This window comes from Somniosus microcephalus, chromosome 5 (assembly GCF_052327205.1).
Source record: "Somniosus microcephalus isolate GS21.2 chromosome 5, FLI_Smic_1.0, whole genome shotgun sequence".
Taxonomy (NCBI): Eukaryota; Metazoa; Chordata; class Chondrichthyes; order Squaliformes; family Somniosidae; genus Somniosus; species Somniosus microcephalus.
Genome location: NC_140991.1, coordinates 12532787 through 12557549, shown reverse-complemented (window position 1 = coordinate 12557549; position 24763 = coordinate 12532787). Strand labels below are relative to the sequence as shown.

Here is a 24763-nt window from a genome sequence, read left to right as displayed (position 1 = left end):
AGCTGTTGCTAAGCAACAGTGTTTGTTGTCAGATACGGAGATGACAACCTCCATATGCTTCAACATTAACTTTGTATGTCCGGCAGTTTTGATAGATCGGCAACAGCTCGGTCCCATCGGTGCCGGATATAACAAAGTTTCCTGTATTCCATCTGCCAAATTTTTGCCCATTCACTTAACCTATCTATATCCTTTTGCAGATTCTTTGTGTCCTCCTCACAACTTGCTTTCCCACCTATCTCATAGAATCATAGAAAGTTACAGCATGGAAGGAGGCCATTTTGGCCCATCGTGTCCACGCCGGCCGACAAAGAGCTATCCAGCCTAATCCCACTTCCCAGCTCTTGGTCCGTAGCCCTGTAGGTTAGAGCATCCCAAGTACACATCCAAGTGCTTTTTAAATGTGGTTAGGGTTCCTGCCTCTACCACCCTTTCAAACAGTGAGTTCCAGACCCCCACAACCCTCTGGGTCAAGAAATTTCCCCTCAAATCCCCTCTAAACCTTCCCCCAATTACTTTAAACCTGTGCCCCCTGGTTTTTGACCCGTCTGCTAAGGGAAATAGGTCCTTTCTATCCACTTTATTTAGGCCCCTCATAATTTTATACACCTCAATAAGGTCTCCCCTCAGCCTCCTCTGTTCCAAGGAAAACAAACCCAACCTATCCAGTCTTTCCTCATAGCTAAGATTCTCTACTCCCGGCAATATCCTTGTAAATCTCCTCTGTACCCTCTCTAGTGCAATCACATTTTTCCTGTAATGTGGTGACCAGTCCTGCACGCAGTACTCTAGCTGAGGCCTAACTAGTGTTTTATACAGTTGAAGCATAAATCCCCTGCTCTTGTATTCTATGCCACGGCTAATAAAGGCAAGTATTCCATATACCTTAACCACCTTATCTACCTGGCCTGCTACCTTCAGAGATCTGTGGACATGCACTCCAAAGTCCGTTTGTTCCTCTACACTACTCAGTGTCCTACCATTTAATGTGTATTCCCTTTCCTTGTTAGCCCTCCCCAAATGCATTACCTCACACTTCTCCGGATTGAATTCCCTGCCCACTTGACCAATTTATTGATATCTTCCTGTAGTCTACAGCTTCCTTCTTCAGTATCAACTACACCACACAGCCGATTTTAGCATCATCTGCAAACTTCTTAATCATACCCCCTATATTCAAGTCTATATTATTGATATATACCATAAAAAACAAGGGACCCAGTACTGAGCCCTGCGGAACCACACTAGAAACAACCTTCCAGTCACGAAAACACCCATTAACCATTACCCTCTGCTTCCTGCCTCCGCGCCAGTTTTGAATCCAACTTGACACTTTGCCCTGGATCGCATGGGCTTTTAAATTCGTGACCAATCTGCCATGTGGAACCTTATCAAAAGCCTTGCTAAAGTCCATATACACAACATCAAACGGACTACCCTCATCTACCCTCCTTGTTACCTCCTCAAAAAATTCAATCAAGTTTGTCAGACACGACCTTCCCTTAACAAATCCGTGCTGACTATCCTTGATTAATCCGTGTCTTTTTAAATGAAGATTTATCCTGTCCTTCAGAATTCTTTCCAATAATTTTCCCACCACCGAGGTTAGGCTGACTGGCCTGTCTTCTTCTTCTTCTTCTCAGGCAGTCCCTCGGAACCAAGGATGACTTGCTTCCACATTAAAAATGAGTTCGCAGGTGACTGATGAGTCCAATGCAGGACCTACAGTCTCTGTCACAGGTGGGGCAGATGGTGGTTGAAGGGGTGGGTGGGTGGGGTGCTTGGGTTGACGTGCGCTCCTTGCGCTGCCTGCGCTTGGCTTCCGCTTGCTCCCGGCGAAGAGACTCGAGGTGTTCGGCGCCTTCCCGAATGCTTCTCCTCCACTTTGTGCGGTCTTGGGCCAGGGATTCCCAGGTGTCGGTGGGGATGTTACACTTTTTCAAGGAGGCTTTGAGGGTGTCCTTGAAGCGTTTCCTCTGCCCACCTGGGGCTCTCTTGCCGTGCAGGAGCTCCGAGTAGAGTCATAGAGTCATAGACTTTTACAGCACAGAAAGAGGCCCTTCGGCCCATCGTGTCTGCGCCGCCCATCCATCCCTGTCCAGCCTAATCCCATTTTCCAGCATTTGGTCCATAGCCTTGTATGCAATGGCATTTCAAGTGCTCATCCAAATGCTTCTTGAATGTTGTGAGGGTTCCTGCCTCTACCACCCTTTCAGGCATTGAGTTCCACATTCCAACCACCCTCTAGGTGAAAAAGTTCCTCCTCAAATCCCCTCTAAATCTCCTGCCCCTTACCTTGAATCTATGCCCCCTTGTTATTGACCCCCCTACTAAGGGGAAAAGTTCCTCTTTGTCTACCCTATCTATGCCCCTCATCATTTTGTACACCTCAATCAGGTCCCCCCTCAGCCTTCTTTGCTCCAAGGAAAACAACCCCAGCCTGTTTAGTCTTTCTTCATAGCTGAGGCGCTCCATCCCAGGTAACATCCTGGTGAATCTTCTCTGCACCCTCTCCAAAGCAATCACATCCTTCCTATAGTGAGGTGACCAGAACTGCACACAGTACTCCAGCTGTGGCCTCACCAGCGTTTTGTACAGCTCCATCATAACCTCCCTGCTCTTATATTCTATGCCTCGGCTAATGAAGGCAAGTATCCCATATGCCTTTTTAACCACCTTATCTACCTGTTCCGCTGCCTTCAGGGATCTATGTACATGTACACCAAGGTCCCTCTGACCCTCTGTACTTCCTAGGGTCCTACCACTCATTGTGTATTCCCTTGCCTTATTTGTCCGTCCAAAATGCATCACCTCGCACTTTTCAGGGTTAAATTCCATTTGCCACTTTTCCGCCCATCTGACCAACCCGTTTATATCGTCCTGTAGCCTGAGGCTTTCCTCCTCGCAATTTACCACCCCACCAATTTTCGTGTCGTCTGCGAACTTACTGATCATACCTTTTACATTCTCATCCAAATCATTTATGTAGATCACAAACAACAAGGGACCCAGCACCGATCCCTGAGGTACCCCACTGGACACAGGCTTCCAGTCACAAAAGCAACCTTCGACCATCACCCTCTGCCTCCTGCCACTCAGCCAGTTTAGGATCCAACGCGCCAAGGCACCCTGGATCCCATGGGCTCTTACCTTCTTGACCAGTCTCCTATGCGGGACTTTGTCAAAAGCTTTACTGAAGTCCATGTAAACCACATCCACAGCATTTCCCTCATCCACCCCCCTAGTCACCCCCTCGAAAAATTCAATCAGATTTGTCAGACATGATTTACCCTTGACAAAGCCATGCTGACTATCCCCGATTAATCCTTGCCTCTCCAAGTGGAGACTAATTTTGTCCCTCAGAATTTTTTCCAATAATTTCCCTACCACAGATGTTAGGCTCACTGGCCTGTAATTCCCTGGTTTATCCCTGCTACCCTTCTTGTATAATGGTACTACATTAGCTGTTCTCCAGTCCTCTGGTACATCCCCTGTGGCCAGAGAGGTTCTGAAAATTTGTGTCAGAGCCCCTGCAATCTCCTCCTTTGCCTCCCACAGCAGCCTGGGATACATCTCATCCGGGCCTGGGGATTTATCCACTTTTTGGCCTGCTAAAACCGCTAGCACCTCCTCCCTCTCGATGCTAATATGTTCAAGTATGTCACAGTCCCCTTGCCCGATTTCTATGTCTGCATCGTCTTTCTCCATAGTGAACACAGATGCAAAACGAGTAGAGCGCTTGTTTTGGGAGTCTCGTATCGGGCATGCGGATGATGTGACCCGTCCATCGGAGCTGATCGAGCGTGGTCAAAGCTTCGATGCTGGGGATGTTGGCCTGAGCAAGAACACTGACATTGGTGCGCCTATCCTGCCAATGGATTTGCAGGATCTTGCGGAGGCAGCGTTGGTGGTACCTCTCCAGTGCTTTGAGGTGCCTGCTGTACATGGTCCATGTCTCTGAGGCATACAGCAGGGTGGGTATCACTGCTGCCCTGTAGACCATGAGCTTAGTGCCGGGTTTGTGGTCCTGGTCTTCATACACTCTCTTCCTCAGGCGACTGAAGGCTGCACTGGCACATTGAAGGCAGTGTTGGACTTCGTCATCTTGCCTTGTTAGCCCTCCCCAAATGCATTACCTCACACTTCTCCAGATTGAATTCCATTTTCCACTTTTCTGCCCACCTGACCAGTCCATTGATATCTTCCTGCAGTCTACAGCTTTCTTCCTCACTATCAGCCACATATCCAATTTTTGTATCATATGCAAGCTTCTTAAGCATGGCCCCTGAAGTCTAAATCATTGAAATAAACCACAAAAAGTAAGGGACCTAGTACTGAGCCCTGCGGAACCCCACTGGAAACAGCTTTCCAGTCACAAAAATACCAGTCGACTATTACCCTTTGCTTCCTGCCACTGAACCAATTTTGGATCCAACTTGCCACTTTCACTTGGATCCCCTGGACTTTTACTTTTTTGACCAGTCTGCCATGTGGGGCCTTGTCAAAAGCCTTGCTAAAATCCATGCAGACTATATAAAATGCACTACCCTCAATGACCCTCCTTGTTACCTCCTCAAAAAATTCAATCAAGTTTTCAGACACGACCTTCCCTTAACAAATTTGTGCTGACTGTCCTTGATTAATACGTGCCTTTCTAAATGACAATTAATACTGTCCCTCAGAAATTTTCCAAATGATTTGCCCATCACCAAGGTTAGGCTGACTGGCCTGTAATTACTCGGTCTATTCCTTTCTCCTTTTTTTAAACAACAACAATTTAAACTCCCTTACAGGAAGCGGGGTGAGAGGAAGGGCTGGATTTTGTCAATGGGGAGCTTTTGGAGGCAGGACTTCCACTTGTCGGGTTTTAGTCCCACCTCCATCAACTTGTGGCCAACCCACGCTATTTTCACTTGATTGACCTTGTTAAGCCCGCCAATTAAGGGAAAGCCAGTTACAGGTGACGTCAGCGAGTGACGTTTCATCTGTCAAGAGCTTTTGACAGATGAAATGTCATCGTTTGACAGCTCTGTGAAGCTGCCAAACACTGACAATCTGTATTCTAAGTTAAGTTTTTACTCAAGACTCAATTAGAAAGCCTTCCTGAGCAGAAAGCAGAAGGCTGCAGCTTTTGACAGTTCAGCGGCCATTCTGCTTTCTGTGCCAGTGTGCTGAGAGACTCCCGAGACCTGAAGGGAGGAAGCCTGCAGGAAGAAGTAAAGGTAAGTAAAACTTATTAAAACACTTTACACACACTTACCTCTGCACACATGCAACCATCACTCACCTGCACACCAGACATCTTGGCCCCTCCAACCCCCGCAGACCGATGGCTCGCCTCGCTGACCTTGGCGAGAATCAGAGTCGTCGGGAAGCCCACACTTCAGGGCTCAAAATAGGGATTAGCCAAAAAACTGCCTGTTAACTACAGGCAGTTAATTGGCACTAATCCCCTTCCCGCCTCGAGGAAACGGGTCCCGGCGCGGGTCGGGTACCTGCCTCCTGGGAAGATGGCACAGAGGCGGGTTGGGGCGGGACGGGTACCCACCCCCAGATTCTGCCATTTTCCCAGCAGTCCCGCCTCCAAACCTGCCTCCCCAGGGCTGGCAAAATCGCCCCCGAAGTGTAGTCAAGGTAGCGAGTCAGTGGCCAACAGCCTACCCCAAGAAATGGAGATAGAGAAGTCAAGGAAGGGAAGGGAAGGGAAGAGTCGTAGATGGACCATGTGAAGGCACGGGACGGATGGAAATTGGAAGCAAAGTTAATGATATTTTCCAGTTTGGGGCGAGAGAAGGAAACGGCACCAATACAGTCATCAATGTACCGGAAAAAAAGGAGAGAGGGGACCCGAGTAGGACTGGAACAAAGAATGTTCCACATATCCCACAAAAATTCAGGCAGAGCCAGGACCCAAGTCTTTACTTGTCCCATTACCATCCCCTTTTGCCTTACATTATCATCCCTTTTGTCATTTGAACTCTCCTGCCTTCCACCCTATCACAGACCTTCCCTTTTGTTCTTTCCTCCACTCCACCTTTCCCTGCGTCTGTACTTGCTTAAAACCTGTTATATCTCTAACTTTTTCCAGTTCTGATGAAAGGTCATCGACCTGAAACTTTAACTTTGTTTCTCTTTCCACAGATGCTGCCTGACCAGCATTTTCTGTTTTTATTTCAATTCTGGAGCCAGTTATTTTGCATATCTAAAAGTCAGAAAGTTTGTGCTGTGAAGTAATGCAACCTTAGCATCCTCCAATGAGCCCCAGTTCAAGGCCCTGCCCACCCGTACCCACTGCATCCTCCTCCAGCCCTGCATCCCCATCCATTCCCTCTGCAGCCTCCTTGAGCCCTGCATGCCCACCCAACCGTCCTCCAGCCCTGCATGCCCACCCGACCCTTTGCTCCCTCCTCAAGCCCTACACACCCGACACTCTGCTTCCTCCTCCAATCCGACCCACCCAACCCTTTGTATCCTCCTCTATCCCTACATGCCCACCCGACACTCTGCACCTTCCTCCAGCCCTGCATGCCCAGGCTGCTTGCCGGTGAAGCCGATTTGAATTTTGAGCCACTGTGTTGTCAGCAGTGGGTAGGTCTTTGAACAGGGAGGATAGGAGGAAGTGATCGGAAGGGAAGAGGAAACCGAGAGTGTGGGGGAAAGCGATCAGGAGGGAGGAGGGAGTGAGCGGGGCGGGGTGGAGGGGGGGTGGTGTTAAGTGTCCGTGAGAGGGAGATAGAGAGGGAGAGAGGCAGTGACTGGGATAGGGAGGGAGTCAATCGGAAGGAGCACAAGTGGTGGCGGGCAGCGGCCCGAGGTTTTAATGTGAATCCGGGAAGACAGCGTACCTTTTTTGTTGGTGGCCTTCAACGGTCCCTTTAGGGTTAGGCTACATGTAGACCTGGTTTTCCTAAACGCAGCTGGCCCAGCACCAGCTGCATTCAGGGCAACACAATTTAAAAAGGGAGCCTCAAACAAGCGTTAGGCTCCCCTATTTGCATATGCACAGAGCCTAACTCGAGCCACGGACGCCTCTTCTGATGCCTATACAATTTGGCAGATGCCACACATTCGGCTCAGAACATGTGCATGCCACCCGCCATATTCGATTTTTTTGCCCATTTTATGCCTGCAAAATGGGCACAGCGTCATCAGATTTTTAGCCCAAGTCTTTCTTCATTCTTGAACTTACCCCATCTGGTGGAATGTCTCCTCATGGGCATGCTATCCTCATCCTCCTCCGAATAGGAACTCCCTGCAGTTGAGGGGCTTTGAAATGCTATTATTAAAATGAGAAGAATTACTTTCTATAAATCTTGCAGTTAACTTGCTGAAACAATATTTGAAGTGAGCAGTCAATCTATGGAACAGGCTCCCTAGGGAGATGTTGGAAGCAGATAGTGTTGATTCATTCAAATGCAAATCAGATAGATTTGTTTCAGAAAATAATATTTTGGGATGCAGTGCGTGAGTAATTTGAGACATGACATGTGGTAACATAAGAACATAAGAAATAGGAGCAGGAGTAGGCCAATCGGCCCCTCGAGCCTGCTCCGCCATTCAATAAGATCATGGCTGATCTGATCCTAACTGCTTAGGAGGAACAGGTGACTTTGGACCTCTGGCTCCCAAAGTTCTCCACCACTGGGGCTTTCCTCACCTCATCTCAACAATAACAACTTGTATTTATATCGCGCCCTTAATGTAGCAAACAGTCGTAAGGCACTTAACAAGAGCGTTAGCAGTAAAAACATTTTGACACCAAGCCACAGAAGAAGATATCAGGACAGATGACCAAATGCTTGGTCTGAGAGGTAGGTTTTAAGGAGCGCCTTAAAGGAGAAGAGAAAGGTAGAGAGGCAGAGTGGTTTAGGGAGGGAATTCCAGAGCTTAGGGCCAAGGCAGCTGAAAGCACGGCCGCCAATGGTGGAACGATTAAAATTGGGGATGCGCAAGAGGCCAGAATTGGAAGTGTGCAGAGATCTCGAAGGCTAGTAGGGTTGGAGGAGTTTACAGAGATAGGGAAGGGCGAGGCCATGGAGGGATTTGAAAACGAGGATGAAGATTTTAAAACTGAGACGTTGTCGGACCGGGAGCCAGTGTAGGTCAGCAAGCACAGGGGTGATGGGCGAACGAGATTTGGAGCGAGTTAAGATACGGGCAGCAGGGTTATGGATGAGCACAAGTTTATGTAGGCTGGAAGATGGGAGGCCAGCCAGGAGAGCATTGGAACAGTCAAGTCTAGAGGTAACAAAGGCATGGATGAGGGTTTCAGCAGCAGAGGAGCTGAGGCAGGGTTGGAATCGGGCGATGTTACGGAGGTGAAAGTAGGCTGTCTTGGTGATGGTGGTCAGCAGCTCATCTCAGGATCAAACACAACACCAAAGTTGTGAACAGCCTGGCTCAGCTTCAGACAGTTGCCAGGGTGAGGGATGGAAATGGTGGCCAGGGAAGGAGTTTATGGTGGGGACCAAAGATGATGGCTTCAGTCTTCCCAATATTTAGTTGGAGGAAATTTCTATTCATCCAATACTGTATGTCGGACAAGCAGTGTGACAAATCAGAGACAGTGGAGGGGGTCAAGAAAGGTGCTGGTGGTGAGATAGAGCTGAGAGTTGTCGGCGTACATGTGGAACCTGATGGGCAGGATTTTCATTGGGCCGTGGAGTCGGGATTGGAGGTGTGTGGGGGGTTAAAATCCTGAAATCAGGGGTCCCGACCCCATCCCGCACCCAAACCCGCCTCCATGCCAGTTTCAAAGGAGGCGGGTACCCGCCCCGCACTAGGACCCACCTACCCGAGGCGGGAAGGGATTAGTGCTAATTAACTGCCTGTTAACAGGTAGTTAACAGGCAGTTTTTAGCCTAATAGCTATTTTTGATGTTGAAGTGTGGGATTCCCAACGGCTCCAAACCACGCCAAGTTAGAGGAGGCGGCCCGTCGGGTTGAAGGACTTGGAGGAGTCGAGATGTCGGTGTTCAGGTGAGTGATGTGTGCATGAGTGCAAAGGTAAGTGTGTTTGGTGTGTCTAAAGTGATTAAATAAGTTTTACATACCTTTTCTTACCTTTTCAGCCTTCCTTCCTTTAGGTTCCGGGAGTCCCTCATCTCACCGGCACAGAAAGCAGAATGGCTGCGAACTGTCAAAAGTGACAGCCTGCAGCTTTCTGTGCAGGAGAGATTTCTAACTGAGTCTGTGGAGAAGGATTCATGTTAGAAGTAAGACTGTCAGTGTTTGACAGCTTCAAACAGCTGTGAAACACTGATATTTCATCTGTCAAGAGCTCTTGACATGAAATTTCAGTCTGTGGCGTCACCTGTTGCCGGGTGGCCCTTAATTGGCCCGCTGAACCCGCTGGGCGGGCTCAACAAGGTCAATCAAGTTAAAATCGCGTGGATTGTCTGCATCTCGATGGAGGCGGGACTACAACCCTGAAAGTTGTAGTCCCGCCTCCAACCCGACACCCGAATTAAATTCCTGCCCGATGTGTTTTCAGATGATGCTGCTGAGGGGCAGCATGTAGATGAGAAATAGAAGAGGGCCAAGGATAGATCATTGGGGCACTCCAGAGATAATGGTGTGGGAGTGGGAAGAGAAGCCATTGCAGGTGATTCTCTGTATATGATTTGATAGATAAGAATGGAACCAGGCAAGAGCAGTTCCACCCAGCTGGACGACAGAGGAGAGATGTTGGAGGAGGATGGTGTGGTCAACTGTGTCGAAGGCTGCAGATAGATCTATAAGGATGAGGAGGGATAGTTTACCACGGTCACAGTCACATAGAATGTCATTTGTGACTTTGATAAGGGCCGTTTCAGTACTGTGGCAGTATCAAAAACCCGAATGGAGGGATTCAAACATGGAACTGCGGGAAAGACGGGCACGGATTTGGGAGATGACAACACATTTAAGGACGTTGAAGAGGAAAGGGAGGTTGGAGATGGGGTCAAGGGTGAGTTTTTGAGGAGAAGGTTGATGACAGCAGATTTGAAGGGGATGGGGACAGTACCTGAGGAGAGGGAACCATTAACAACATTAGCTAACATGGGGCCAGAAAGGGAAGTTGAGTGGTCAACATTTTGGTGGGAATGGGGTCGAGTAAGCAGGAAGTGGGTCTCATGGACAAGATGAGCTTGGAGAGAGCAGGGCAGGAGATGGAATCTAGAGAAAGATGTGAGTTCAGGGCTAGGTCAACAGGGAACATTAGGAAAAGTCTGGCACAGTGGGCTAGGGGAAGAGAGGGAAGTCACAGAGGCAGCTGAATGGATGGTCTCGATCTTTGTGATAAAAAAAGTCCCTGAGCTCCTAGCACTTTTTATTCAAGGTGAGGGTGGAGGGTGGTTTAAGAAGACAGTTTTTGGAGGAGAAGTGAAGCCAGGGGTTATCTTTGCATTCCAGGATGATCTTTGAATAGTGAACAGTTTTAGCAATGGAGATAGTGCTTTATGTGGTCCAACCAGCTCTGGCCATGGATGGTTAAACCAGTTGTTCGCCATAGGCGTTCAAATCTGCGTCCCTTGAAGTTAAGGGAGCGGAGATGAGGTGTATACCAGGGGGAACGACTAGGGTGAAAGGGAGTAATGGTTTTAATTGGGACAAGGACATCAAAGGTGGAGGAGAAGGTGTGATTTAGCAGATCGATAGCTGCAGAAATGTCATGGTGAATGGAGGGCCAAAGGCTAGATAGTTGGGAATTTGAAAGTGCAGTGGTAAATGATTTGAGGGAGAGTTTTTTCCAGGGGTGGACACAGAAAGAAGTGGGGTTGGGAGGGGAAGGGGGATGTGGGTGGAGAGCGATACAAGGAAATTATCAGAGATTGCCTTATCTGTGATAGTCACGATAGGAGTAGCGAGGTCACATGAGATGGCGTGATCAAGGGAGTGGCCATGGGTAGGAAAGTTTATATGGAGGGGGAGACTTAGGGAGGAAAGGAGGGCAGTGAACTTAGAGGAGAGAGAGCAAGAAGAGTTGAGATGGAGGTTGAAATCACCAAGGATGAGAAGTCACTCAGTGCAGAGGATGAGGGAGGAAAGCAGCAAAGAATCCTCAGTGAAAAACTTAGCGTGATACTTGGGTGGGTGGTACAGAACAAGGATTTTACATGAGAGGCGTGAGGGGTGGAACAAGGTGAGATGTTCAAAGGAGAAGTTGCCAGAGGAGTAGCGAGACAGACCAAGGAGTGATTTAGAGATAAGGGCTACACCACCATCGCAAGTCGTGGATAGTATAGCCAGGCGGGGAAGCTTTATCAAAGGGAAAGGTGTCATCACCACTCAGCCATGTTAACAATTACTTAATAACAACAGAAAATGCTGGAAAAACTCAGCAGGCCAGGCAACATCCGTGGAGAGAAATTAGAGTCAACGTTTCGGGTCAAAACCCTTTATCAAGACTAAAGAGGCACAGGGAATGAAATAGATTAAGAGGCCAGGCTGGGAGAGAACAAAAGAGAAGTGAAGAGACATTAAGAGGTATTCAAAATGAGACGAGCTGGTGATCGGACTAGTGGAGACAAAAGACAGCTCTAGATTAGGTGTGAAATGCGCTGGCAGAAGGGGAGACAGTTGCCATGTGGGAGAGAGAAAAAAAAAGGAAAGGGGGGGGGGGGAAAAAACCAAAACAAAGGTGTGGATAAAAAATATAAGTAAAAATGTAATAGGGGCCGAGGTTATGATCTGAAATTGTTGAATTCGATATTGAGTCCGGAAGGCTGTAAAGTGCCTAATCGGAAGATGAGGTGCTGTTCCTCGAGTTTACGTTGCGCTTCCGTGGAACAATGCAAGAGGCCAAGGATGGTGAGGTCCGAGTGGGAATGGGGCAGTGAATTAAAGTGACAGGCGACCGGAAGCTCGGGGTCACCCTTACGGACTGAACGGAGGCGTTCCGCAAAGCGGTCACCCAATCTGCGTTTGGTCTCCCCAATGTAGAGGAGACCGCATCGTGAGCAGCGAATACAGTATACTAGATTGCAAGAAGTACAAGTAAATCGCTGTTTCACCTGGAAGGGGTGTTTGGGGCCCTGGACAGTGGGAAGGGGGGAGGTATAGGGGCAGGTGTTACATCTCCTGCGCTTGCACGGGAAGGTGCCAGGCAAAGGGGAAGGGGTGCTGGGGGTGATAGAGGAGTGGACTAGGGTGTCTCGGAGGGAGCGGTCCCTACGGAATGCTGAAAGGGGAGGGGAGGGGAAGATGCGTTTGGTGGTGGGATCACTTTGGAGGTGGCGGAAATGCGGAGGATGATCCGTTGAATGTGGAGGCTGGTGGGGTGAAAGGTGAGGACAAGGGGAAACCCTATCGTGGTTCCGGGAGGGAGGGGCAGGGGTGAGGGCAGAAGTGCGGGATATAGAACGGACACGGTCGAGGGCCGTGTCAACCACGGTAGAGGGGAATCCTCGGTTGAGGAAAAATGAAGACATGTCAAAAGCACTGGTGTGGAAGGTGGCATCGTTGGAGCAGATACGGCGGAGACGGAGAAACTGGGAGAATGGAATAGAGTCCTTATAACAATTACTTATATTTATATAGCACCTTTAACATAATAAAACGTCCCAAGGCGCCTCATAGGAGCATTATCAAATAAAATTTGATACCAAGCCACAGAAAGAGATACAGTATTAGGGCAGAAGCTTGGTCAAAGAGGTAGGTTTTAAGGAGTGTCTTGAAGGAGGAGAGAGAGGCGGAGAGGTGGAGAGATTTAGGGAGGGAATTCCAGAGCTTGGGGCCTTGGAAGGTGAAGACATGGCCACCAATGGTAAAGCAATTAAAATGTGACAACCAGGATGGTAGAAGGCAAACTAGATGGGCCTGGGTCTTTTTTCATTTAGCAATTCCTATTATTCAATTATTAAGGCAAAAAGTAAATATGAAATGAAATTATTAAGGAATATAAAAAGAAATAGTAAAGTATTCTATAGACAGCTACGTATCAAAAGGAGAATTAAGACAGGGATCCGGCATCTAAGGGATGCGTCAGGTTAACCCACAAGAGAGGATACTGAAATGACAGGAATACTGAATAAATACTTGGCCTTGGTTTTCACTGAAGAGGCTAACAAAGAGAAAGTGACAACAGTAGAAGAAGTTTCAAGAGGGTCAAGTCTAATTACAACAACGATGATAGAAAGAAAGGAGATGTTAGACAAATTAGCCAAATGGATTGCACCCACACATACTCAAAGAAACCAGGAAGGAGATAGCAGAGGCACTCGTATCCATAGAAAAATTCAATATCAAAAGGCAATAGTGCCAGAGGACTGGCGAACAGCAAATCTAATTCCTATCTTCAAAAAGGGAGACAGAACTAATCCAGGGAACTATAGACCAGTTTTAACAACATCAGTGACAGGAAAGATACTACAATCTTTGTTAAAAGATCAGATAACAAAACATCCAGAGATGGAGAATGTCAAGTTTCTGCTCCATAATCAGTCGAGTTGCCCCTCTCTCCATATCAGTCAGTCCTGTGCCTCTGCTTGACACCCCTTCCCCCACCATCAGCATCTTGGAGCAAATTGAGAAATCCTTGTATGGAGAATCACGGGTAGGATCTAGGGTCTACCACTCCATCAGCTTACAGCGTAGGCTGGTTGCATTTTTCATTTAAGGGATTATTTGTAGTTGGGTGGGAGACAAAACTTAAAAAAAAGAATTGGCTGAAAGTAAAAATTCAAATAAAAATATACTGCCTGTTTTTATTATTTTCCATTTGATGTTTCTATATTTTCAGTACTTACAACATGCATCAGATTGAGTCATTGAATTCGATAGGAACATGTCATCATCTCCATAAGATTCATCAGCTAAGTAATCCTCTGAGTCGTCGTCGTCGTCATATGATGAAGGTGGCCCTGTCATTAAAAAGACAGTGTGGTAGAAGTATTATTTTGTCATTAGCTACTCATGCCACCTGCTCACCATATTGGTAGCCCGTCACAAGTTATGGTATCCCAAGTCAAAGCCATTCTAAAAAAATTAAGCCGTTTGGTTCCTCTAAAGACTACTTCATTAGCAACAGCAGTGAGGGTCTCACCTGCCATCAGAAATCAATTAGGACCATTGAGTCTGGCACCAATCGGCCCTAGTAAAATTGAAGTCAATGGGAATTGGGGGAAAAACTCTCCACTGGTTGGAGTCATACCTAGCATAAAGGAAGATGGTTGTGATTATTGGAGACCAATCATCTCAGCCCCAGGACATCACTACAGGAGTTCCTCAGGGCAGTGTCCTTAGCCCAACCATCTTCAGCTGCTTCATCAATGACCTTCCCTCCATAAGCTCAACACCATCCAGGATAAAGCAGTCTGCATGATCGGCACCCCATCCACCACCTTAAATATTCACTTCCTCCACCACCGGCACAACGTTGCTGCAGTGTTTACCATCTACATGATACACTGCAGCAATGCGCCAACGCTTGTTTGACAGCACCTCCCAAACCTGCGCCCTCTACCACCTAGAAGGACTAGGGCAGCAGGCACATGGGAACACCATCACCTCCAAATTCCCTGCCAAGCCACACACCATCCTGACTCGGCAATATATCACCGTTCCTTCATCATCGCTGGGTCAAAATCCTAGAACTCCCTCCCTTACAGCACTGTGGGAGAACCTTCACCTCACAGATTGCAGCAGTTCAAGAAGGCTGCTCACCACCACCTTCTCAAGGACAATTAGGGATGGGGAATAAATGCTGGCCTTGCCAGCGACGCCACATCCCATGAATGAATGAAAAAAAGCACGATCTGCATATTTAGAAGGTCCCACAAGTATCTTTGCTGGGACCTCAACTATTCACTGTATTTATGAATTACTTAGCTAACACAATAGAGAGCCATTTATCCAAATTTGCTGATGACACAAAGATTGGTGGTATAGTAAGTAGTGTAAACGGGAGCATAAAATCACAAAGAGACATCGATAGATTAAGTGAGTGGGCAAAACTGTGGCAGATGGATTTCAACGCAGTTAAGTGCGAGGTCATCCATTTTGAACCAAAAAAGGATAGATCCAAGTAATATTTAAATGGTGAATAGTTAGGAACAGTGGAGATCCAAAGAAATATAGGGGTCCATGTACACAGATCACTGAAATGTATTAGGTACAAAAAATAATCAAATAGGCTAATGGAATGTTAGCCTTTATAACTAGAGGGCTAGAATAAAGCAGGGGAAAAAACTTTGCTACAGCTATACAAAAGTCCTGATTAGACCACATCTGGAGTACTGTGTACAGTACTGGGCACCGCACCTTAGAAAGAATATATTGGCCTTGAAAGGAATGCAGCGCAGATTCACCAAGATGTTTTGAGTACAGGAAATAGGATGTCTTGCTGCAGTTGTACAGGGCCTTGGTGAGACCACATCTTGAGTATTGTGTGCAGTTTTGGTCGCCTTATCTGAGGAAGGATGTTCTTGCCATGGAGGGAGTTCAGCGAAGATTCACTAGGCTGATACCTGAGATGGCAGGTATGACTTATGAGGAGAGATTGGGTCGATTGGGCTTGTACTCGCTGGAGTTTAGAAGAATGAGAGGGGATCTCATTGAAACTTATAAAATTCTGACAGGACTGGACAGACTAGATGCAGGAAGGATGTTAAGAACATAAGAAGTAGGAGCAGGAGTAGACCATACGGCCCCTCGGGCCTGCTCCGCCATTCAATAGGATCATGGCTGGTCCGAACTTAGACTCACGTCCACTTCCCTGCCCTCTCCCCGTAACCCCTAATTCCCTTATCAGCTAGGAAACTGTCTATCTCCATTTTAAATTTATTTAATGTCACAGCTTCCACAGCTCTCTGAGGTAGCAAATTCCATAGATTTACTACCCTCTGAGTGAAGAAGTTTCTCCTCATCTCAGTTTTGAAAGGGCAGCCCCTTATTCTAAGATTATGCCCCCTAGTTCTAGTCTCACCCATCAGTGGAAACATCCTCCCCGCATCCACCCGATCAAGCCCCCTCACAATCTTATATGTTTCGATAAGATCGCCTCTCATTCTTCTGAATTCCAATGAGTAGAGGCCCAACCTACTCAACCTTTCCTCATAAGTCAACCCCCTCATCTCCGGAATCAACCGAGTGAACCTTCTCTGAACTGCCTCGAGAGCAAGTATATCTTTTCTTAAATATGGAAACCAAAACTGTTCCCGATGGTCGGGGAGTCCAGAACCAGGGGTCACAGTCTAAGGATAAAGGGTATGCCATTTAGGACAGAAATGAGGAGGAATTTCTTCACCCAGAGAGTGGTGAACCTGTGGAATTCTCTACCACAGAAGGCAGTAGAGGCCAATTCATTAAATATATTCAAGAAGGAGTTGGATATATTTCTTAAGGCTAAAGGGATCAAGGGGTATGGGGAGAAAGCAGGGACCGGGTACTGAATTTGGATGATCAGCCATGATCACATTGAATAGCGGAGCAGGCTCGAGGGGCCGAATGGCCTACTCCTGCTCCTATCTTCTATGTTACCAGAGCTCCAAGGGTTAAGTTATAAGGAGCGATTATATAAACTAGGCTTGCATTCCCTGGAATATTGAAGGTTAAGGGGTTATTTGATTGATTATTTTAGGATTTTGAAAGGAATTGATATTGTAGGTAGAGAGAAACATTTTCCGCTGGTGTGGGAGTCTAGGACAAGGGGACAAAATCAGAGCTCAGCTATTCACATAGAAGTTAGGAAACACTTCTTCACGAAAACGGTGGTAGAAGTGTGGAACTCTCTCCCACAAAAAGCAGTAGATGTTAGCTCAGTTAATCATTTTAAATCTGAGATCAATAGTTTTTTTGCTAGACAAGGGTATAAAAGGATACGGAGTCAAGTTAGGAGGATGCAGAGCAGCCATGATCTCACTGAACAACAGAACAGGCTCAAGGGCTGAATGGCCTACTCCTGTTCCTATGAGGACAACCAAATCCATTTTCAGTAGTTTGAGAGATACTGATGTCTGCAACATCTGCTGAAAGTAGCTGGTGTAAGAAATGTTTGTTATGCCACTCTCAAACTATGTTTTTGAAAACAGAGACCTATCGCTTTCTTTTGTCCTGGTACTTACCATACATAGCGGTTGTGTACAGACTGCTGTCAGCTGAAGTATTGTTAAACTGTGAGCTGTTGAGGTCGGACTGTGCTGTCACTGGACATGGATTAACAGAGATCAGTTTAAGTCTGAATGTTACAGTCAAAACGCAAGTAAAGAAATAGCTCTAAACAAAGCATTATTGAGAGACATATACTATATAGAATTTACAACACGGAAACAAGCCGTTCGGCCCAACCAGTCTGTTCTGATGTCTATTCTCCACATGAGCAGAAAGGTGCTATTGCGGTATATTATACTGCATGTAGTCACCACCTCACCAGTCGCAACCAGACTAGCTACTTTCATTCCAATTTCTGAAGGAGTTCAGAAGGGAGAGAAGCAAAGCTGGAAATGGAAGGCAGAAAAGCAGTAAGCGAGTTTGGAAGGCAGAGGAAACAGGCTAGAAAATAGACAACAAGGGAGTTTGGCAGTGCTAAATGGTATATACTTCAACGCAAGGAATCTAGGGAATAAAGCAGATGAGCTGAGGGCACAGATAGACACGTGGGAGTATGATATTATAGCTATTATACTGAGACATGGCTGAAAGAAGGGTAGGAATGGCAGCTCAACATAACTGGTTACAGGGTTTTCAGATGAGATAGAGAGGGGGATAAAAAAGGAGAAGGGGGTCGCAATATTGATTAAAGAAATAATTACAGCTGTGAAGAGGGAGGATATCTTAGAAGGATCATCAAGTGAGGCCATATGGGTTGAATTGAAAAACAAAAAAGGAGCAATCACACTGCTGGAAATGTACTATAGACCTCCGAACAGTCAGAGCGAGAGCAAAAATGTAGGCAAATTTCTGAGACGTGCAAAAATAGGGCAGTAATAGTAGGGGATTTCAACTTCCGTAATATTAACTGGGATAAAATTAGTGTGAAAGGTATAGAGGGAGCAGAATTCTTGAAATGCATTCAGGAGCACTTTTTTAGCCAGGACGTAGCAAGCCCAACAAGAAAGGGGGCGGTTCTGGACCTAGTTTTAGGGAATGAAGCTGGGCAGGTAGAAAGGGTATCAGTGGGAGAACATTTTGGTGGTAGTGATCATAATTCAGTTAGATTTAGGGTAGTTATGGAAAAGAACAAGGACAGACCAGGAATAAAAGTTCGCAATTGGGGCTAAAGAGTTGGTGTAGGGGGGAGGGTTTTACTTTCCTGGATCACTGGGCCTGCTTCTGGGAAAGGTGGGACTTGTACAAGTCGGACGGGTTGCACCTGAACCAGAGCGGGACAAATATCCTTGCGGGGAGGTTTGCTAGCACTGTTGGGGGGGGTTTAAACTAACTTGGCAGGGGGATGGGATACAGAGGGGAGCTGAAATAGGGGGGGATGTGCTGCCAATTATAGAGAAAAAAACAAGTCAGCTTGGTAGACAGGGCAAATATATAAGGGCAAGGCTGGATGGCATCTATTTTAATGCAAGGAGTCTTGCAAATAAGGTGGATGAACTGAAGGTGTTGATAAACACATGGGAGTATGATATTGTTGCTATCACGGAGACATGGTTGAGGGAAGGGCAAGACTGGCAGCTCAATATTCCGGGGTACAGAATCTTCAGGCGAGACAGAGGGGGAGGTATAAGAGGAGGGGGTGTCGCAATATTAATTAAGGAGTCAATTACTGCAGTAAGGAGGGATGATATATTAGCAGGGTCCTCTAATGAGGCCATATGGGTGGAGCTTAAAAACAAAAAGGGGGCAAGCACTTTGCTGGGAGTGTACTATAGGCCTCCAAACAGTCAGGGGGAGATAGAGGAACAGATATGTAGGCAAATCTCAGAGAAATGTGCAAATAATAGGGTAATAATAATGGGGGATTTCAACTTCCCCAATATTAACTGGGATAGTCAGAGTGTGAAAGGCTCAGAGGGTGTAGAATTCTTAAAGTGCATCCAGGAGAGCTTTTTGAGCCAGCATGTAGAAAGTCCTACAAGAGAGGGGGCGGTACTGGACCTAATTCTAGGGAATGTGGCCGGCCAAGTGGAAAAAGTGCTAGTAGGTGAGCACTTTGGTGATAGTGACCATAATATGGTAAGATTTAAGGTGGCCATGGAAAAGGACAGGGATGGGCCGGAAATAAAGGTTCTAAATTGGGGGAAGGCCGATTTTAATAGGATAAGGCAGGATCTGGCCAAAATGGACTGGGATCAGCTACTTGTAGGAAAATCCGCATCGGAGCAATGGGAGGCTTTCAGAAGGGAGATTGAGATCATACAATGGCAACATGTTCCCGTAAAGGTCAAGGGTGGTTCCAAAAACCACAGGGAACCTTGGATGTCAGGGGATATACGAGAATGGATTAGGAAAAAAAGGAGGGCTTTTGGTAGATACAAAAGGCTAAAGACGGAGGAAGCCCTAGAGGAGTACAAAAAGTGCAGGGGGATACTTAAAAAAGAAATTAGGAGATCAAGGAGGGGCCATGAAATAACACTGGCAAGCAAAATAAAGGAAAATCCGAAGATGTTTTATAAGTATATTAAGGGTAAGAGGATAACTAGGGAAAAAATAGGGCCCATTAGGGACAAAAGTGGCAATCTGTGTGTGGAGCCGGAAGATGTAGGAGGGGTTCTAAATGAATTTTTTGCATCTGTTTTCACTATGGAGAAGGACGATGTAGACATAGAAATAGGGCGGGGGGACTGTGATATGCTCGAACATATTAACATCGAGAGGGAGGAGGTATTGGCGGTTTTAGCTGGCCTAAAAATGGATAAATCCCCAGGCCCGGATGAAATGTATCCCAGGCTGCTGTGTGAGGCAAAGGAGGAGATTGCGGGGGCTCTAACACATATATTCAGGACCTCTCTGGCCACAGGGGATGTGCCAGAGGACTGGAGAACTGCTAATGTAGTACCATTATTCAAGAAGGGTAGTAGGGAAAAACCGGGGAACTACAGGCCAGTGAGCCTAACATCAGTGGTAGGAAAATTATTGGAAAAAATCCTGAGGGACAAAATTTGTCTCCACTTGGAGAGGCAAGGATTAATCAGGGATAGTCAACATGGCTTTGTCAAGGGAAGATCATGTCTGACTAATTTGATTGAATTTTTTGAGGGGGTGACTAGGTGTGTGGATGAGGGTAACGCAGTGGATGTGGTATACATGGATTTCAGTAAGGCCTTCGATAAAGTCCCGCACAGGAGACTGGTCAAGAAGGTAAGAGCCCATGGAATCCAGGGTGCCTTGGCACATTGGATACAAAACTGGCTTAGTGGCAGAAGGCAGAGGGTGATGGTCGAAGGTTGTTTTTGTGACTGGAAGCCTGTGGCCAGTGGGGTACCACAGGGATCGGTGCTGGGTCCCTTGCTGTTTGTGGTCTACATTAATGACTTGGATATGAATGTAAAGGGTATGATCAGTAAGTTCGCGGATGATACAAAAATTGGTAGGGTGGTAAATAGCGAGGAGGGTAGCCTCAGTCTGCAGGACGATATAGATGGGTTGGTCAGATGGGCGGAACAGTGGCAAATGGAATTTAACCCGGAAAAGTGCGAGGTAATGCACTTTGGGGGGACTAACAAGGCAAAGGAATACACAATCAATGGAAAGACCCTAGGCAAGACGGAGGGTCAGAGGGATCTGGGTGTGCAAGTACACAGATCCCTGAAGGCGGCGGAACAGGTGGATAAGGTGGTAAAAAAGGCATATGGGATACTTGCCTTCATTAGCCGAGGCATTGAATATAAGAGCAAGGAGGTTATGATGGAGCTGTATAAAACACTGGTTAGGCCACAGCTGGAATATTGTGTGCAGTTCTGGTCGCCACACTACAGGAAGGATGTGATCGCGTTAGAGAGGGTGCAGAGGAGGTTCACCAGGATGTTACCAGGGCTGGAGCGCTTCAGCTATGAAGAGAGACTGGGCAGGTTGGGTTTGTTTTCCTTGGAGCTGAGGAGGCTGAGGGGGGACATGATTGAGGTGTACAAAATTATGAGGGGCATAGATAGGATGGATGCTGAGGAGCTTTTTCCCTTAGTAGAGGGGTCAATAACTAGGGGGCATAGATTCAAGGTAAAGGGCGGGAGGTTCAGAGGGGATTTGAGAAAGAACTTTTTCACCCAGAGGGTGGTTGGAGTCTGGAACTCACTGCCTGAAAGGGTTGTGGAGGCAGAAACCCTCACAACATTTAAGAAGCATTTGGATGTGCACTTGAAATGCCATAGCATACGGATGTGCACTTGAAATGCCATAGCATACAAGGTTACGGGCCAAATGCTGGAATATGGGATTAGATTAGACAGGGCTTGATGGCCGGCGCGGACACGATGGGCCGAAGGGCCTCTATCCGTGCTGTATTACTCTATGACTCTATGGGCTAGATTTTCAGTTGCTTGCGCCAGCAGTTAGCGCCTTAAGAGAAGTGATTTTCGGGCGCTATGCGTGTAGCGCCTGGGCGCAGCGCAGTTTGCGCCCCGCCCCAAATTAAGTTGCCCGTTAGCGCCGGCGCAAAGTTTAGCGGCTGCCCGGATGCGCGCGCAGAAAATGACGTCACATCCTCGTGCAACGCCCTTTGGCCGCCCCGATTCCAAACTTCAGTCGGACCGCCCCATTGTGCGGCTGGCGTCCAGTGCGTTTGTAAAATGGAACGCAACACACCCTGGGGAGCGCAAACTAAAGGGCCCTCCTCCTGCACTATAATGGAAGGAACCAGTGTGTTGTTGTTGTTGTTGTTCCTCCTCCTCCTCCTCCTCCTCCTCCTCCTCCTCCTCGTCTTCGTTTCCCCCCCAGACTCTGCCTTTGCAAAAAAACACATGCACCCTTCCCCTTTAAGAGCTCACTGGCACCAGAGTGTCTGCCGGGCGCTGCGCCCGAGCTCGGGCGCTGCGCTCTGCACCGCCGGCTTAGCGCCTAAAGATAGTAGTGGAACGCCTCTTTTAGCGCTCCACCAACCTCTTAGGGCGAAGCCACTGAATTTCCGGCAACGGGGCGCTAACTTCGGGCGGGCACTAAGGTTAGCGCCCCAAAACTGTCTATACTGAAAATCTAGGCCTATGACTCTAAAAGTTAATTTTACCAAGCTGAGAGGTGATTTAGCCAAAGTGGACTGGAGACAGAAACTTAAAGGTAAATCAGTGTCAGAACAGCAGGAGGCATTCAAGGAGGAGATAGTGAGGGTTCAGAGCAAGTATGTTCCCTTAAAGAAAAAAGGTGGAACGAGCAAATCTAGAGCTCCCTGGATGTCAAGGGGCATACAGGGTAGGATAAAGAAAAAAAGGAAAGCTTATGGCAGATACCGAGGACTCAAAACTGCAGAGAGCCTGGAGGAGTATAGAAAGTGCAGGGGTGACATTAAAAAGGAAATTAGAAAAGCAAAGAGAGAGCATGAAAAAATTTTGGCATGTAAAATCAAAGAAAACCCAAAGATGTTTTATAAATACATTAAGAGCAAGAAGAAAACTAAAGTAAGAGTAGGGCCTATTAGGGACCATAAAGGTGTGGAGGCGGAAGACATGGGTATGGTTCTTAATGAATACTTTGAGTCTGTTTTCACAAAAGAGGATGATGCAGACATTGCAATCAGGGAGGAGGGGTGTGAAATATTAGATGAAATAAACAGTGAAAGAGGAAGTATTAAGGGGTTTAGCATCTTTGAAAGTGGATAAATCCCCAGACCCGGATGAAATGTATCCCAGACTGTTAAGAGAAGTAAGAGAGGAAATAGCAGAGGCTCTGACCATTATTTTCCAATCCTCGCTGGCTACAGGTGTGGTGCCAGAGGACTGGAGGACTGCTAACGTGGTACCGTTGTTTAAAAAGGGAGAAAGGGATAGACTGAGTAATTACAGGCCAGTCAGCCTAACCTCGGTGGTGAGAAAATTATTGGAAAAAATTCTGAGGGACAGGATAAATCTTCATTTAGAAAGACACGGATTAATCAGGGACAGTCAGCATGGATTTGTCACGGGACGAACGTGTCTGACTAACTTGATTGAATTTTTTGAGGAGGCAACAAGGAGAGTCGATGAAGGTAGTGTGTTTGATTTGGTCTATATGGATTTTAGCAAGGCTTTTGATAAGGTCCCGCATGGCAGACTGGTCACGAAAGTAAAAGCCCATGGGATCCAAGGCAATGTGGCAAGTTAGATCCAAAATTGGCTCAGAGGCAGGAAACAAAGGGTAATGCTCGAAGGGTGCTTTTGTGACTGGAAGGCTGATTCCGGTGGTGTTCCGCAGGGCTCAGTACTGGGTCCTCTGCTTTTTGTGGTATATATCAATGATTTGGACTTGAATGTAGGAAGTATGATTAAGAAGTTTGCAGATGATACAAAAATTGGCTGTGTGGTTGATAATGAAGAAGAAGGCTGCAGACTGCAGGAAGATATCAATGGACTAGTCAGGTAGGTAGAACAGTGGCAAATGGAATTCAATCTGGAGAAGTGTGAGGTAATGCATTTGGGGAGGGCTAACAAGGCAAGGGAAGTGGCCAAGAAATTGGGTTTTGGTCTTGCCAGGGCTGTAGCGCCAGAAAGTTTGCGCCAGCGGTAATGCGGCAGCGCGCGACGAAAATTCGGGTGCGCCGGGCCCAGACGGCGGCGGGCACTAAAACCCTCCTTTAGCGCCTCAAAACGGGCGTGAACTTGGGTTTCCCGGCGCTAATCCCCCGCTGCGGCACCCGATGCGGTGCGGCAGGCGGGGGAACTGCAGGCCTCCTCCTCCTGTTAAGGAGGAGCTGCCTGCAGCCGACAACTGTCCGGCGGATTGACCCGACATCTGAGCCCGGCACCTCGGGGAAGTGCCGGGCTCGCATCAGACACTGATCAGGGCCGCGGGGGGGGGGAATGCAGGAGTCCGGGAAGGGAGGTGCGGGCAGGCGGCCGCCGGGAACGCGGCCGGCCGCCGCTCCACCTTTATGCGCCGGCGCACACTGGGGGAAGACTCTGTTGCCAGAGTCTTAGTTGCGCCTGCCACGGGCGAGGCGGGCGCAACTGAATTTCGGCTTGGGGCCGGGTTACCACGGCAACCGGGACGCTGCGCACACCGATGACGTCATCGGTGCCGGCGCAGCGCTACCGGTACAACGCCGATTTAGGGCCCCAGGGAATTTCTCAACTGGCCATAACTCCGGCGCTAGGCCCGCTAGCGCCTCAAATGCGGCACTAAGCCTACCGAATTTCTAGGCCACTAAATGGTAGGACACTGAGAAGTGCAGAAGATCAGAGGGACCTTGGAGTGCATGTCCACAGATCCCTGAAGGTAGCAGGACAGGTAGATAAGGTGGTTAAGAAGGCATACGGGATACTTGCCTTTATTAGCCAAGGCATAGAATATAAGGGCAGGGAGGTTATGCTTGAACTGTATAAAACACTTTTCTGACGAAGGGTCATCGACCTGAAACGTTAACTCTGTTTCTCTCTCCACAGATGCTGCCTGACCTGCTGAGTATTTCCAGCATTTTCTGTTTTTATTTTGTATAAAACACTAGTTAGGCTGCAGTTAGAGTACTGCGTGCAGTTCTGGTCACCACATTACAGGAAGGATGTGATTGTACTAGAAGGGGTGCAGAGGAGATTTACAAGGATGTTGCCTGGGCTGGGGAATTTTAGCTATGAGGAAAGGTTGGATAGGCCACGGTTGTTTTCTTTGGAACAGAGGCTGAGGGGAGACCTAATTGAGGTGTATAAAATTATGAGGGGCCTAGATAGAGTGGATAGGAAGGACCTATTTCCCTTAGCAGAGAGGTCAATAA

At 47.5% G+C, this 24763-nt stretch overlaps 1 protein-coding gene across 3 annotated transcripts in view; it reads right to left on the bottom strand.

Annotated features, from left to right (window-relative positions):
• The window catches only part of LOC147116894 (uncharacterized), a 272147-nt gene that overhangs the window by 235630 nt on the left and 11754 nt on the right, over positions 1 to 24763 (bottom strand). For all 3 annotated transcript variants that reach the window (XM_085987337.1, XM_085987336.1, XM_085987338.1), the window contains exons 2-4: positions 17046 to 17126; positions 13731 to 13844; positions 7190 to 7276 (exon numbers count right to left, since the gene is read on the bottom strand). In XM_085987337.1, the coding sequence (XP_085843463.1) occupies positions 7190 to 7276; positions 13731 to 13844; positions 17046 to 17126 (282 nt within the window). The remainder of the gene's footprint in view (positions 1 to 7189; positions 7277 to 13730; positions 13845 to 17045; positions 17127 to 24763) is intronic.